The sequence below is a fragment of the Micromys minutus genome (assembly GCF_963924665.1).
Source record: "Micromys minutus genome assembly, chromosome: 2".
Taxonomy (NCBI): Eukaryota; Metazoa; Chordata; class Mammalia; order Rodentia; family Muridae; genus Micromys; species Micromys minutus.
In genome coordinates, this window is record NC_137971.1 from 16,193,549 (window position 1) to 16,210,727 (window position 17,179).

General features: G+C 46.6%; 1 protein-coding gene across 1 annotated transcript; it reads right to left on the reverse strand.

The window, feature by feature from the left end:
• Window positions 1–3,182: 3,182 nt before the first annotated feature.
• On the reverse strand, window positions 3,183–16,947 carry HIF1AN (hypoxia inducible factor 1 subunit alpha inhibitor). The gene is made up of 8 exons (XM_080912071.1): window positions 16,761–16,947; window positions 16,267–16,517; window positions 13,865–14,013; window positions 11,029–11,174; window positions 10,000–10,106; window positions 9,547–9,610; window positions 9,151–9,261; window positions 3,183–8,378 (listed from the first exon to the last, which is right to left on the reverse strand). The coding sequence occupies exons 1-8, from the start codon at window positions 16,935–16,937 to the stop codon at window positions 8,334–8,336; spliced, it is 1,050 nt and encodes a 349-aa protein (XP_080768197.1). The 5' UTR covers window positions 16,938–16,947; the 3' UTR covers window positions 3,183–8,333.
• Between the last annotated feature and the right edge of the window lie 232 nt (window positions 16,948–17,179).

Genomic DNA, 17,179 nt, shown 5'->3' on the forward strand with positions numbered 1-17,179 from the left:
CTGTGGTCAGTTTCGACTGTTCTGCCTACAGTTCTCTGTCCCCACCCTTAGTTACGTCTGTCTTTACCTGGGTTTTCCTTACAGCACACAGTGGCACCCTCTTTCTCCTCTCAGTCTGCTGTATGCACCCCATCCCCACGTTCATTCAATACCGTAGAGTTCTATACTTCCCTGCTGTGACTCTATTCATACTCCCTTGGGACCACAGCTCTCCCCAAAAGAGAAAGGACATTTTGGCACTGATCATGCTCAGCCAAGTCTTCCTCTGTTGGACAAACAACCTGCCTCCGAAGGAGCAAAGGAAGCTAACATACTGAGCACTTAGTGGGTGCTAGACTCCGAGTTCACAATCTCACTACACTAATTTCTCGTAGCCATATGAGGGCACCTGCTAATGTAGTCAATCAAGCTCAGAGACAGTAATTGAAGTCAATGTAAACCAAAATTCAAACCTAGTCCACACAACTTCAAAAGGCTCTCTTGCATACACTGCTTTCAATTCTTAAAGAAAATCCTAGCCAGTCTACTGTGGCGGTCTGGCAGTGTTCAAATGCTGCTTTGCTGACCTCAGTTAAGGCCATGGCCAACAACCTGAGAACCTCTGAACTTCTGTGGCCCTCCTCTCTATAAAAGATCCCCCACCCCCCTCAGTAACCACTCAAGGAGGAGCCTTTACGGTTCACTTTATGTTCATTCTGCTTTCACAGCACTGAAGTGTTCCAGCAACTCTGAAAGGCAGTGGACGTAGTGACTTTAAAGATGAGGGACTGAGGCATACCCACCCATCTTCCCTTGACACTTAAGGTCTTCCCACCCAACAGCTGTGGCCTGCACACACACCCTCTTGGTCCTCTTGCCCCTTCAACAGGTCTGGGTCTCCATCCCTGCTCCCTGAGACCCTATCCTGGCAGAACCATCTTTGACCCCAGTCCTGCCTTACGGATTTCCAGTCCCCTCCACCACCTTATGGTCTCTATTTTTCTTTCTTCACCTTAAGTACAACACCTCTTCTGTGTGAACTCTGGGAACTGGACCTGGAGAATCAGGGTAGAGTAAAAGTTCTGCTATCAACAGATGTTCTTCCTGCACCCACAGAGCACTACAGTTCTCATAATGAGGCACATTTCCCAAGTGCCCACCCTGAGCTGGGTCTGAAGGTCCCCACACAAACCCTCGATGTTGCAAGCTACCTGTTATTTCAGACCAAATCAGGAAGCTGGGGCCCTGAGAAGTTAAGGTTAGTTAGGAAGTGGTTAAGTGGGGACTCAGACTCACACACGGCAGCGTATCACGCAAGTCCCTGGGAGAGCAACGGCTATGTCAGAAGTGAAATTTTAAAGATATGCAGAAGCAACATCTTCTAGCCTGGGTGACCTGCCTGCAGACTAGCACAACAGCCTGTGACAGCTTTGCACCACTGTGGCCCTACTGTGACACCGTGCACACATTGGTGTCTCCTTCCATCCCCTGAGTACTGTCACCAGCTAGTACAAACCTTCAAGCAATTATCCTTATTCCTGAAGAGGGGAAAATAGGTCTGATGTATTGACTATGGTCCTGTATTTATATAGTGTAGAAATGAACTCTTGATAGAGCTGGAAGTCACCGACAAGGGGAAGGGAGCCTGGAGCAGGAGTCGATGCTCACCCCGTGCTCTGTTCAGGCATCGACAACTAGGCACACCTTAGGACTGCCACAGGACCTAGCTGGGAAGCTAGACAGAGAAGAGATCCACTCTGGGAAGGAAGCTTTGTGTAACCGTCACAGAGTGCAGTTATGAAGAGGTCAAGTCCAGGCAATTTGTCATTTACCCAAAGTTGTGCAGAATGACAGACCCAGTGTGCACTCATCATTCTCAACGTCTTCCCTACACTACACAATATATACGCAAGTAGAACAAAAAACTGGCACGCACACACACACACACACACACACAGAGAGAGAGAGAGAGAGAGAGAGAGAGAGAGAGAGAGAGAGAGAGAGAGAGAGAGAGAGAGAGAGAGATTTTGGGTTAATGTACAGAGCTTCCCTAAAGACAGGGTTGACCTTAATGAGTGAACAGGTCTTAAGCAAAAAGAATAAACCAATAAATTTGGCTGGTGTAATGAGGAAGACAGCCAAGGCCAGAAGCCAGAGTTACATAAAAGAGGTGACTGCAGGTGACTCTAAATGCCCTGCTGCCCAGAGGGATGGCTTAGCATAAAGCATCTTCCCTGATGGGGTTAGTGCTAGAACCTGGAGAGGTTGCATAGCTGTAGAGGGACCCATCAAAGTCTGGCACCATTAGGACAAAGGGAGGTAGTCAGAGGTGGTTCAGAGTCCATTGTGGGAGGTGCTGGAAATCCCACTAAATTTCAGGATGAAGCCTGAGTAACCTGATTAGCAGCAGCTAGGCTGTACGTGAGGACAGTAGGGCACCTTGAATGGTCAAATCCGAGTTATCTACCCTTCACAACAAATTCAGGCCAGCAACTACAGATTGCCTGATTTATGTGACTAAACAAAGGGTTTTATTCTTTTCATATTAGTAAATCTGGTTCTTTCTCTGGCAAACTCTTTTGACTAGGTATAAGAGAAAGTCGTGCAGAAACATGCCTTCTACTTTTCCTGCAACCCAAGTAGCTAGGTGTCTTCCGTTATCAGTTCAGGCTGTATCACTCTATAGAAGGTCTACCGGCTGTGGGTATCCAAGTTGGGTGAGGTGCTTGTCCGCATGCATCCTAACTCCCCTACTGAATGGAGAGCACTCAGTGCAAGGGACTAGCACAGTGCCTGGAACAGAAGCACTTAACAAACAGTACGTTAACACCCACCCATTTTCTTCAATTTGAATACCTATGCCCTCGAGCAATCTTAACACACTTGTCATTTTAACACACAGAATGTCATAAACTGAACCACAGGGGCCTCAGCTGTCATACTCTCTTCCAGAGGAATTTAGAAGGGAGTGCAACAGGTCCTTGTGACACATGAGTTGGGTAGGTGCTCACACCTATGCCAGTGCCTCTTATGAGAGGCAATAGGTTCTCCAAGCGGAATGAGGAGCAACTGAGCTGCAAGCATGTCGTGAGGGGCTCAGAACTAAGCGTCTCATCAGGGTTTAGAGAGGGTTTAGAGAGGATGAGTTGCTGAAAATCTTATACATCACTGAAGCCAAGTTTTAAAAATAAGTCACATACTATAAACCACCACCACAGCCATTTATTAAGTGCTTGCCAGGCACTGTGCTAAAGCTTTACAGACATTATTTCAGTTAATCCAGCAACCCTGAGGTAGATATTTTCAAACCCCCACCCCCACAAGTCATTATTGTAAAGGAAACTGAGACTCAGGTTAAATGAATCAACCAAGGTCAAACCCAGCTGGTAAGTAGTAAGCTAGAAATGTACCAAAGGGACCAGACCCCAGACACATACTTCTAAACACTAGACTGTTTTCCCTTGAAAATTAAGGACACACATTCCTTCCCAAAATGAGAACAGATTTTAGGTGAAGAGGGGTGGGCAGTTTTAAATTAACTTGACTCAGCTGTTGTACTTATTCTCTTGGAGGAATGGAGAGTCATCCGGTAATAAGCTGACCACTGGACCCTTTCTCTTGACCCCCCACCATCCCAGCCTTTCTCATGGGAGTCCTCCTCTTGACACCAGACTACTCAATATGCTGCTTCCCTTCTAGCAAGCTCAGGAACATAGGGGTCTGTCAAATTTTGGTGACACTGAGCCAAAGACCTGAGAGAAATTAGGAGACATTCAGAAATGTCCCTCATCCCTGAACTGCTGGACCCTAAGGCACGAGGACACACTCAGATGGAAACACAAAGCTCCCTCTTGCCACCCTGGTTTCCCAAGCCCGGCCTCTTTCTCAGTCTCCTCACTAAGTCCTTCACTCTCCAGGTCCCTCCCCAGTTGTCTCCAAGGCATCACTAATCACAGGCCCATGGGCCTTGAGGACACCAGTTTCTGAGCCTGTTCCTCCAGAGATGTTCCCCAAAGTGCTAAACGGGGCTCCCTGTGGGTCTACAGTTAAACAGAGCTGGCTGAAGTATAAAGGACCACCATAGTGAGACAATGAACCAGCATGGAAAGACAAAGGAGTGGCAAGTGGGCAGAGCGGAAGGACACACAGCAACAGAGCTACCTGAGGTCAGGAGTGAAGCAGGGACAGAGAGAAACCCTGTAGAGAGGGCTCCTCCAGCCAAGCTGCCCAGCACTTGGAGCCAGGGAGCTTCTCTGAGGAAAAGAGCCTTGGTAAAGAGGCCACTGAGAGCCTGGGTAGGAGAAAGCTCAAGGATCCACTTCGAGATGGGTTAAGAGGACACCAAGAGAACTGGGAACTGGAAAGACCTGGGCCGCTACAACCCTGAGCTACTTCTACCATCTCATACCTGCCCATCTAGGTAAAACTGGTCAGAGGGTCACTGCTGGTAGCCCTTACTAAATTCTGCACCAAGTTTTGAAGGATGAAAGACAACAGAGGTAGGGAACTTAACAAGGACTGAGATAGCACCATCCTTGAGAAGTTCACATTATGAAAGGAGACAGAGGAGCCCCCTCCCCAAGCCTTGAAGGGGCCTGGGGTCTAAGGAACACACTAATGGTGAGGACTACTACTTGGTACAGATTAATACTCTTAGGCTTTTGAAGGAACAGGGGGTGAGTGGTGAGGTAAATCTCAAACACTGGAAGATCTAAGGTGGATTCTCCAGACCTTTTTGATAGCCACATCACTGGGTCACTGAGCCAGGAACCTGAATGTTCCCACAGCCATGACTCACTGATCCAAAGTTAATGTTGCTGAGAGGCTTGAGGATGAGTCTCCTCCCAACAGACTGTACTGTATTCAGCTCTTCCTCACAACCCCTCCCTGCACACACCTAGGTTCTGCTACTCTTCACAGGGCTTCCTTTCTAACTTCCACCAGTGTCTGGGGTTTGATAAAGATCAGGTTTCCTGCACAAGGTCAAGTGCTAGGAAGTGACTGATCCTTGTCACACGTGGAGCTCACAGTGTTGACTACTACAGAAACACTTCCTGTAACTAAGCACACATAACTAGCCTACTGTTACTGTACCAGGGCTTGTGCCCACCACATACTTACTCATCTACCTTTAACCTCACTGGCTCATGCAGAAAGATGTCTGTTTGCAAATCCACCTCAAGCTGGGACTGGACTTCTAGTCTATGAAGGCATGCAAGCTCTACCACACTTGTGGGAACTCCAAAAGGGTACTTGGCCCAGAAGATTCTGGGGTCAGAGATAGGGAGTGTCTCCCCATACTGGGTTAGCCCACTAGTAAGGATCCTTCCTCTCTCTGTCTCCTAACAGATTCAGATTAATGATGGCTCATTCCTAATTGTCAAATTTCTTTTCCTTCATCCTGTGTCTAATCACCAGTGACAGAAACCATTACGCAAATGAGAGCAGACGACTTCCCCCAACTGTTCGCGTTGGTAAAAACCTTGTAATTTAGAGCTCTGATTTGTAGGGGAAGCTGGTCTCCCCCAGGCATCCTGGGCATCTGCTCAACTGATGCCCAGAACAGCCCCTCCTCCACCCCATAACTCCAACCCCCCAGCAAATATTTGACTTCACAAAACAGTAGTTTTTACTGTACTGCTGGTATAAACATGAGAGCTTGCAACATGGCTGACCCCTGGACAAGCCCAAGTCTCCACCTTCCTTGGCATGTCTGACTCCCATGTTGCTGGCTAGAATGAGTAGACAGTGTAGCAATGCTTCTGCAGCTGCAAGTACAAATGGAGCCTCAACAACCCTAACCTAAGTGACATCTGCATGTCATCCCCAGGAGGAAGTGGCCCAGCAGAACATGAATCAAGTGACCTAGAGCTACCCAAAGCATGCAGAGGCGTGTTGAGAAGAGCTTTGGGACCTACTGCAAGAGTACACAGCACCCCTCCCCTATCAGAGCCAGAGCTCATTCTTCCCAGAACCCTTCGCTTATTAAGATGCTTTCCAGGCAGCTTTCCCATGTCTCTAGCTGGAGCCCAAAGTCTTTCACCCTTCCACACCCTCTTGCCTGAGCCTGTCTGCACACTGCCTAGGGAACAAGGCTTGAGGTGAGGTAGAGAACCAACAGCATTTGGAAGAAATGGAGGAGCAGGGGAAGGGTGGGTTTATATCCAAACAGCTTTAGGTCTGACCCTGACTACCACTCTTCACCTACTCTCTAAGCAGTTTCCTCATCTGTGAAGAAAGAAGCTACCACACAGCATTGTGAGTGACAGAGCTAAAAGCAATAAGTACACCACATCAAGTGTCTAAAATCAGGAACATCATCAAGGTCCAATCCTGTGATGGCCCCAAAGCTCACCTTTTCTTTCCTTGCCCCAGCCACCCTAGGTCAGACCTGTGAGAGGCAGAGTACACTGAAGGATCAACCAAGCAGATCCAGATTCCCTGCCACACCCTCCTGACACCTTTGAGGGCAGAGCCAGGAACACAGATCTGCTGAGAATGAAAATCTGCCATGGTGGCCAAACTGATGCTACTCTGCCTTGCTCTTTCCTAAGAGATGGAGGCATGAGTTTACTGCAGTCCCATTGTCCAGCACTGGCTGTACTGAAAGAGCTATGCTCAAGAAGGTACCAGAGGTGCCAGGTCTGCATACCCACATTGCATCAGAGCCCCCAGAAACGGGGTACTAAAGATTCTTCCCCTAATGCACACAGAGGTGCGCAAGCATACACATGCATCTTTTCAGTCCATGGGGCACTGTAAGCTGAGCTTCAGGGGGCTAAGACCCAGCTTTGACACTGGAGGTCAAATCTACAGGGAAGGGGAATAAAAAGTGACAAAAGAGTAAAATCAGACTTCCAACTCAGATTTTAGAGAAAAGGATGATGGAGAAGGGACTTGAGGTAAGTGGACACAGGGCCACCAGTCTGCCAAGCTCAGGGGCCCATTCCCTCTTAACAGATGTGAGTGATGGCACTCTGCTGTGTAACGTTGAGCTGCCCAGCTATGAGCTGCAGCCCTGAGGAGGGTTCCCATAAATAGCTACCAACAGAAAAGTAAATTCTATCTCCAAGCTCTACCAGTTCTGCTCCAGCTGTTATGTGACGCTTTGTTGGGTCTGGCAGAGGCGCTGGCTCTAAGAGCCAAGAGAACATTTTTTCCCTTGCCCTGAGGTGGATGAAAGGTATTGAGTTAGCTGCCTACATTTGACCCCATTTCATCTACTCAGCCAGGAAGCTCAGCAGGAGCAGGGGATGTAGCCTGGACAAGGAAAGACATAGGACCTGGAGGCTTGAGCCAGTCAGCTTTAGGTAGGCTGTAGTAAGATCTGACCAAGAAAGGATGGCTAAAATCCGAGTTTAAAAGCTATAGGCTAAGTCAGGCAGTTCACACTATACTGTCACATTGGACAATGTAAGCAGTAGAGAACCTTAGTAAGCAAAAGGGATGGCAAGTGTGAACACACATACATACAAGTGTGCAGATATGTACACACACATGCAGAGGTTCATACCCCTGGAGCCCAAAGAAGTCAGAGCTAGAATCCCCTCAATGCAGCACAGGGACAAGAGCTGGTACTGAAAGAGAACAGCTGCATCTGCCTGTATTTGGACATATGCACAATCCTCTGTTTTTAGGTCCCCAAGTTTTCCTTCTATGTATGGCTTGAGCATGTAGTTCTCAACTGGAATCCTATCTAATCCTCTTTCTCTAGAAGGCTACCTAGGCTCCCAAAGATAAGCCTCCTTCTTTCTCAATGTCCTGTTAGGGTCCCAGCAGCTATTGCCACCTGGTTTGCACACTGACTATGCCTCAAACACTGGCAGAAGGCAGACTGATGTGCAGATTCATTCTGGCACCACAGCCCAGATGTTGTAGGTAGGGATACAGGAGCATCTCCCCTCCCAGGCTGAGGCACTGAGGCTTCAGGAGACAGGAGCTAAGAGCCAGAAGTGACATCCTGACCCAGGAAAAGGGAACAAGGAACAGATACATGCATGTGTGTGTATACACACATGCATATGCACACATGTACACACACACACCCTGAGGTTAACAGACTAACACAGACATGATTACAACCAGAAGCTGGGACTCCACACACTAAATGCAGGACTTCAGGGGGCAAAGAGGGAAGGTTCTGGGGCTCAAGAGGCAAGGGTGAGAAATCTTTCCAAATGGGAGTGGAGTCAACTACCCTGCCTCGCCTCAGACACCTGCCTCCAGGGCCATGGCAAGAGTCCAGTCCATTAAGTGCAGCGTGCAATACTAGTGCTTGGAGTGTCCTGTCCTCATCACCGAAGCATGTGGACAGGATAGCAGTCACCTGGCAGGAGGCCTTGCCCTCTGGCAGGTTAGTTGTAACGGCCTTTAATCATGGTGTTCAACAAAGGCCCCACCTGTAAAGAGATATGAGAAGCCAGTCAGAACCTCCTACCTCCTGATCCTAGCACAGGACTGGGTATGTCTGGAGACATACAATAACCAGTTAAGAGCAGGGACAAATGATTGTCACATCTTGTAAGTTTTCTAATCGACTTTCCTAAATGTCCAGCTTAGTATTCTAGAGCGAAGACTCTCTGGAGGTCTAGTTTATTTAGAGCGATGACTCTCTGGAGGTCTAGGTTATTTTTCCTTCCCTTTTATAATACCCCGTGTATCTCCAAGCAGACAGAAAATGGTCTGAGGAGCTAATAACCCCAAACACCTGAAAGTATGTCTGCAGGTTTCTCCAATGCGCTGAAGAATCTTAAATGCTTCTCCATCCTCAACCAAGGCCATCTGCAGTTAGTACTGTACTCTCAACCCCACAGGCACCTCTAATGTCGAAGCTAACCATAGGAAGGAGGTAAGGCGAGTCTCCCTCTTTTATCCAGTGAACAGTAATGTACCTGGGTGAGAAGCAGGACTCAACACCACCTAGAGCAGCCCTGTCCCAGCTGGGAGAGCACAAGGAGATGCCTTATTACACACTTCCCTTTCCATAAGAATCCGCTCAGGGGTCCCCAGATGGCACATACGCCCTAAGGCAGACATTACTACTAGCATGGAACAGATTATAATGGATCCGCCAGTCAAGCCCTGCTCTCATTTCCTAAATATACAAATCAACTCTATGGAGAAGACAGCAGCTGCTGAAACACAAGAGCTACAGAGAATGTCAGCCCTTACCTCTTGTGGGTTTCCCAAGGCCTCTCCAAGCATTTTCTCAATGTTTCTCATGATGGCTACCTTCTGATGAGCTTTGAGAGGATATTCAATTCTCTTAGGGGTGGGAGCCCCCTACAAAGGAAGCAAGAGCTCAGGAACTACCTTTAACCAGGCTTGCAGCATTACCTCTCTAGCCCCAGCCTCCCTTCTAAAAAAAAAAAAAAAAACAGTTCAATTTTATTCTTTTCCATCTCCCTGCAAATCACTTCCAGGGATAATCAACAATCCCAGCCCAGCCCAAACCACTTACAATCCTGTAGCTACTTCACCCCCGATCCACTTCCATATGGACACACACACCTCTGTATGTGTGTGTATATACCAACAACAACAACAACAATAAACACTAATATTCACCTTATACCAGAAGTTCACAGTGATGGTAATTCCCCCATTTAGTAATGACTCTATGTGGTGCCACCTATTAAAAAGAAAAAGGAAAAAAAAGGGGGGGGGAAGAGGTCCTGTTTACTTTCTAGAGACAAGGATGAAAACCTTGTATAGTTCAGTTAAAGAAGAGTGAAGACGGGTGCTTTATGCTCATCCTGTGAAATACACAGTAGGCTGGGGGGTGCTGTATTCAGTCTCCAAATAACGAACAGGTGGTATAGAGAACACGGATCTCTTTGGATTTGAGAGTTGACTTCCTTTCTTGAGAGAGAGCTGTCCTCTGTGCTCAGTGTGCTCAGTCTGGACATGCTAATCTTCCTGCAGGTAGGTAATCCTGCCACAACTGAGAAGGGACGCAAATAAAGCTTTCTGGAAACGGGAAATGAGGCATTAAGAGGCCCCCAGCCCTAGCCTCCTCACCAGTACATCGGGATGTAAAGAACATCACCAGGGCCAACCACTGTTTCATAACCAACCACGTTCCGGAAATTGGGGAAACTCTCGTAGTCAGGATTGTCAAAGTCCACCTAAGGGTCAAAAAAAAAAAAAAAAAAAAAAAGGTCAAAGGTCAATCAAGTGATTGCTATGACAACTTAAAAAAGAAAAGACTTTAAAAAATTTTTCAGTTTGTACACAGGGGACACAATGGACATTAGCTGGCCTCTCAGAGAACAACCTAAGGAAGTCCATGCTCATATGTCACACTATAGACTTCAGTGCCCCTGAGCTCTGAAGAACTCCTCAAAAGCCATTACCCAAACCTTTCCCCCAAAGTCTAACCAGACAACTGCTACATGAATTAGCAAGGCATCTTTCTCCTCAAGAGGATGTCAGGAGCTGAAGAAATGGTTCAGCAGTTAAGAAGAGTACATGCTGCTTTTGCAGAGAAGCCAGGTTTGGTTCCCACACCTACATGGTGGCCTTATAACATCTGTAACTCCAGTTCCAGGGGATACTACGTCCTCTTTTGACATCCATAGGCACCAGGCGTACACATGGTGCAAATACTTATGTGCAGGCAAAACACTCACACCCAGAAAATATTTATTTACCTATCTCCCTATCAAAAAGAAGCATTCACAATAAAAGAGAATGGTTGTTAAAGTGGGTGGAGGCATTTGTAACTGATGAAACCGAGGCAAAAAAACAAACAAAAAAGCCAAAACCAAAACCAAATTAAGGAATCTAAGTCTCCCAACATTAATGATGGAATTTGTTCCCAACAATTAGCTCTGTTTATACTTACAAATATCTGGGATCATCACAGGAGCCTAGAACATGTAGGCTATACTATGAAATTATTCTCTGGGCTTGTTTGTAGAACAAGACCAGTGGTAAAGCAGACCTGAAACACCCCCAAAAGGAAGGGCAAAGATATTCCAGCCTCTGATCTCAAAGGCATTCCTAGAACCTGGAGTTCCACACCCTCTTCAGACCACAGAAGCTCACCTGGCTCTGCCTGTCACAGGGGTGATGCACGGGGTATGGATAGAGGCACTCGAACTGATCCGGAGGAAATAAGATGCATCTCTTATGGCCTTTTATCTGGGCAAAAAAGTTCTGTTGCTCATCATAGTGAGCAGGTGTCACATTTCCTGCAAAAAAACCAAAACAGACATTTTCTTAGCTGAGGTGGTGGCTCCCACTGCACAGGTGAAAGGCAGATACAGCCTAGTGCAGCTAGCTGTCGTCCCAGTAAGTGGTCACTCAGTCAAGTGTTCCAGTTTATGAGTAGTAAACTCAAGCAACCATCACTGGGCAAGGAAACGATGCTCAATGGTGGCTGATGCCCTTACTGGCAGCAAGAGTTCACAAAATACGTCTGACAGGCAACAAGCTTACGTTCTTCCTGACTATGGCAAAAATCCAAGGGCAGCAGAGCAATCAGAGACGACTGCGGGACTGGAACTGATGGGGCGCACTCTCCTCTGAGGAGTTCTTCTGGAGCCAGAGACTCGAAACTGCGGTTCTCACCTCACACCAGTGAGATACAGCACTGCTCAGAGTAACACTGGGCTGCTAATTCTCAGGGAGGGAAAGGTTACTAAATTACTGAAGAGGGCGGCAGAATTTAAGATATTGCTTAGAATGTCACTTCAGCCAGCTCTTATAATGCAGGGCTGTGATTCCAACAACTTAAAGAGTCTGAAGCAGGAGGATCATAATTTCAAAGCCAGCACAGACAACCTAGCAAGACCCTGATTTAGCATGAAAATGTTTTTAAACCAGCTGGGATAACTTAATGGTACAGCACTTGCCAGCATGCACAAGGATCTATGACAATCCCCAGTATCACAAGCTTAAATGTATAGATACACATACATATACTGCTACCTTGAATTAGTTCTGCCCTAATGCACCCTCCATCTTCTCCTGTGTAACTAAGGTCACAGCTGAACCTTCTGTACAATCTGAGCCTAGAGAACGTGGTGGTGCCAGCTGAAATCCTAGCACTAGGAAGGCTGGGCAGAGGCACTGTGTGAGTGTGAGGCTACCCTGAGATACACAGTATGTTTATAGCCAACCAGGGATACATAGTGAAATCCTGTCACAAACTACACATCTAGTGTGCCAAAATGGCTGCCTTCCTACTATGGACAATCCAAATGCATCCTCAAGTAGCCCTCAAATCTCTACCAGAGGCACCTCCTTCCCAGAACCTGGCCACAGCAGAGGCAAGCTAGGGGTTAACCCAGAGCCAAGGAAAGTGGAACTGTATTTTTTTCTAAAATGCCAAAGTTGGCTTTAAAGGGGCAGGTGAGTGTCAAGTCATAAGCTGCAATGTGAGAAACCTCTTTAATAGTGCTATCAAAAGTCCAAATCTGAGGAAATGCCAGTCAGATGAGAAGAGACTTAGGGTTCAGTCAGGTCAATGGCATTATTCTGTTTCTGTTCAAGTTCACGCAGCAATCGGTACACAGCTGTTGATGGTCTAGCGCTGAGCTGGTGCTGGACACTGAAAGATAATAACCCCGCCCAGCAAGTGGTCCTTCTCCCAAGCAGTGCTTAAACACATCTTTCCACCCAAAACAAAAACCAAAGGGCTAGAGGTGGCTCAGTAGTTTGGAGCACTTGTTGCTTTTGCAAAGGAGCACTGTTCGATTCCTAGCATCCACATGATGGCCTACAACCACCCTAACTCCAGTTTGAGGGGATCCACTGCCCTCTTATATCCACCTGGCACCATACAGAAGGTGCGTATACATACATATTTACATATACATATACATACATGTACACAAACCATTCACACACATGATTGAAAATTTAAAAACCATTTTAAAAAACCTAAACACATTTACATATTTACTTGTGTACATATAAAAATTCCCAGCAAGAAACACAAATGAGTATGCCATGAAGCGTCTCTAGAGAAAAAAACCTAGAAGCTGAGTGTAAGGGGAGAAGACTGATGGCTAACACCAATTTATATCCTTTCAATTTTGAACTCCATAAATATGTATTCAAGAGATAAGATTTCACCATAATAGAAAAATTGCTTCTGCCAGGAATGTTGGCACATGCCTTTTTTTATCCCAGCACTCAGGTGGATCTCTGTGAATTCAAGGCCTCCCTGGTCTATATACTGAGTTTCAGGCCAGCCAGAGCTACACAGTGAGACCGTTTTTTAAACTGTTTCCATCTGTACAGGATGCATCCCCTTAACATCCTGCAGTGCAGTGGAACACGGCAGCATTTCACAGGCCTCCCTATCTCAGCATCTGCACTCAAGGCACAACTGAGAAAGGAAAAGAACTTCTTCAAGACTGCATGGCATTATCCAAACGACTTAAACATCCATTATCTCATCCAACTGTGGTAGCTATTTATAAAATGTTATCTTGTCCTTCTGCAGATGAAGACACCAGTTCACAGGCAAGGGGCTAATAAGTAGCAGAGACAGGATTAGAAATCAAGTTTGAAGGCTGGAGAGATGGCTCAGCGGTTAAGAGCACTGATTGTTCTTCCAGAGGTCCCGAGTTCAATTCCCAGCAACCAGGTGGTGGCTCACAACCATCTGTAATGGGATCTGGTGCTCTCTTGTGGTGTGTCTGAAGACAGCTACAGTGTACTCATATACACTAAATAAATAAATCTTAAAAAAATATTTGTCTGGGTGTAATGTCACATACCTGGAAAGAAAGAAAGAGAGAGAGAGAAAGAGAAGGAGGAGGAGGAGGGAGGGAGGGGAGGAGGGAGGGAGAGAGAAAGAGAAAGGAAGAAAGAAAGAAACAAACACCAGGTTTGCAGGATGCAAAGCCATGGTTTTAGAAGCATTTCTTACCTTCCATGCCGATGAGCAACAGGTTAGAGGTCAGCTGCCCCCAGCCACGTTTTCCCTGTTGTTTATTAATCCAGTTCCAGTTAAAACCCAAGAAGTCCATGACAATCTTTCTACCCACGGTGTCATTGAGTGTTTGCTGCAGATACAACCTACACTCCCCAAGAAAAAAGCCCCATCAGTTTAAGTGATTGGTCCTTGGTAGCACCTCTATACACCTGGAAACTCAAGGCTGTTACTAGCATCTCCAACAGAGCAGTTGTAGTCATGCAAGTAGTTGAACAGTAGTCACAGAGCTGAGTTCTTTCTCCTTGTCTGAGCTCTGCTCATACAACAAGCTCTTCAAAGATATGATTTTTAACCCTCTGATCATGGCACAGACTACCTAAGAATTCAAGGTTTCACATAAAAAGGTCCAAGCACTTGGAAACTTCACACAAGTTAGTTCCCTGGAAGCCTATCTACAAAGTCTGTGAGGATCTGACACACCTCCTCTGCCCTTGATGGTCACCGTGGCTAATTCTAACGCTGTTCACCAGCTGCCCTTCTTTGTGGGAGAACTTGGTTTGACTGATAAAATGTCACAGAAGGACTTGTGTTGCTTCCAAGGATGGCCTTAGGAAGTAACCCTCACTGCTCTGCTCTTCCCTTTGCTATATCCAACTGCAACTACTGGGATAACTTGTGTCTGGGAATCAACAAGATGATACGACCCAGGACAAACATGAGTGAAAATAAGGGGCTTCACTACCTAAGATTCTAACAGTTATGGTAACATGAATTAGAAATCTCAGTAACTTGGAAAACTAGCTACAAGGAGCCTCCTAGGCACTCTCACAATAAGAGAGGCTGGCCCTGAATTCCTGATTCTTTTGTTTCTACCTTTTGAGCACCTCAATTACACACATGCACCACCCTGCCTGGTATAACACATCTATTAATAATAATAGTAATAAAGGTAAGCCACAAACCATATTCTTATTTACTGAGTTATAAAATCTCAGTCTCAGTATTCATGCGGAGGTCATAAGACAACCTGTGAGAGAGCTGGTTCTCCTCTTCCACCATGGTGGTCTTGGGGATTAACTCAAGCTGTCAGACTTGGCACTTAGCACGTTTACCCACTGAACCATCTCATTGGCCCAGACATTTAAAATCTATTCACTTAAGTTACATTCTGATGACAGAAAGAGAATCAAGATAGGAGACTACTACAGAGTACTCCAGATACTCCCACTAAATGTGGGACAGTCATTCACTATTAAGTACTCAGTGAAAGTAATTCTCCAGGGACAATTTTACAATGTGGGACTGACCGCTGTCTGGAACCTATATAACTGGGCTTTCCTCAGAAGTGGAACTAAAAACAAAGATGAAAAAGGGATCATTCTTGCAAGTGATTTTTGACCACTGGAACAAAACAGTGTATCAAGCAATGTGTTCCGATCAACCGAAAGCTAGAGAGTATCCTGATATCCCTTAACCCAAATCATAACAAACCACTGAACTTTTCCGGATGAACTGTCCCAGCCAGGACAGTATTTGAGAATCAAGACTGCAAACTGTCAATTTCAGGGCTAAATCCAACAATTATTGTCTTACTCTGTGTGTGTGTGTGTGGGGGGGGGTGTTAAATGGCAAAAGGGGATGCAGCGGTAGCTCATCAGGTAAGAGCTCCAGTAGGAGACTGTGGTTCAGTTCTCAAGACCCACAGAGCAGTTAACAACTGCCTGTAACTCCTTTGCAGACGATGGAATGCCTTCTGCCCTCTACGGGCACTAAATGCACATAGTGTGCAAGACATACAGGCAAACATCCATGCTTGCCTTTAATCCCAGCACTCAGGGCAGAGGCAGAAGGATCTTAAGAGTGTCTGAGGCCAGCCTGGTCTATGTTGCAAGTTCCAGGTCAGTCAGAGATCCAGAGCGTCCCCGCCCCCGCCCCCCAAACAAACCCAAAACAGTAACAACAAAAACAAACACCTGCACACATAAAACACAATTTCCCCCCAAGAAGTCAAAAAAAATTTTAAGAATCTTCATTTTGAGCTTGAATTTTTAGAACCCTGGGACAGTCCTCCCAAGCAGAATCAATGACTTCTCACTTTGAACAGGATGAATGCGTTCAGCCTTATTATACGTCCCACCTAGGCATGGACATGCCTTTCTCTCAACCGACTGACCCTGCAAGGCAACCGGGAAATTCGGTTCACAGTTCAAGGCTAACCCTATTCTTATCCATAAAGCTAGACAGAACCATCAAGAACTCAAAGCCCTTCCAGAAGAGTGGAACAGAATACTCACTCGTGGAACCCAGAAGCTGGAGATGCCAGTCTCTTCTTACCCAATTCCACCACACCTTCAAACAAAAATGGATGCCCTAGTTCCACTGACCGGGCAACTTACCGCTCTTCTCCCCCGCGCTGCTGTATAGCTTGTAGTTTCTCAACGAACTCATGAAATTTAATTTCCTCCCTGTTGGACCTTGGCTTAAAGTTCTGGAAATTGGCCATCTTCTTCTCATCATAGTATAAGAACTTATGGGTGCTGGCACTGTACACAGAGAAATCTCCGTTGCCAATATTCTCCTGCAGGTATTCGAGGTCCCATTTCAGAGCAGGATACACAAGGTTTGTGTCGGTCAGCACCACTGGCTCCTAAGCAAAAACATCAAAAAAAAAAAAAAAAAATCAAGTAATTCCAAGGAGCTAATAAGTTCTTTTCGACGGTGTTTGTACTTGTCAAATTCACAACAAAACAATTTCTCTTGTCAAGCACTCCTGACGTACCATCTCTCTTTCCCGCCTCACAAGTCTCTGTCCACAATCCGGTCAGTTTCCCATCTCTCCCCTTAACTGGGTCCCTTCCTCCACCCCTTCAGCAGCAGCCCCGCCCCCCACCTCATTTTCGATGAGCTCTTCCGCCCGAGGGTCACTCTGGCTCAGACGTGGGATGGGCCTGGTCGGAAAGCTGTAACTTCGTAACTGAGACTCATCCCAGGCGGGACCCGGAGCTTCAGCTTCTTCCCGGGCCTCTCCAGAGCCAGAGGCCACAACCTCGGGGGCCGTCGCCGCCATCTCTACTCTAGGGACGGCCCCACCGGAAGTGTAAGCTCCGCCCTTTCCGGAAGCAACCACAACGAACACCATAGAGATGAACTGCAAGAGAAACCGGTCCAGACCCTTTAGGTAGGTGGGAGTAGAGAGTGGGAGCCGAGGTTGAAGGAGCGCTACCTTACGGTGACCTGCAGCACTACAGCCTAGGCTCCATGCTGGCCGACCAGCTTAGTTCCTTAGCAAAGGGACAAACAAGCACACAA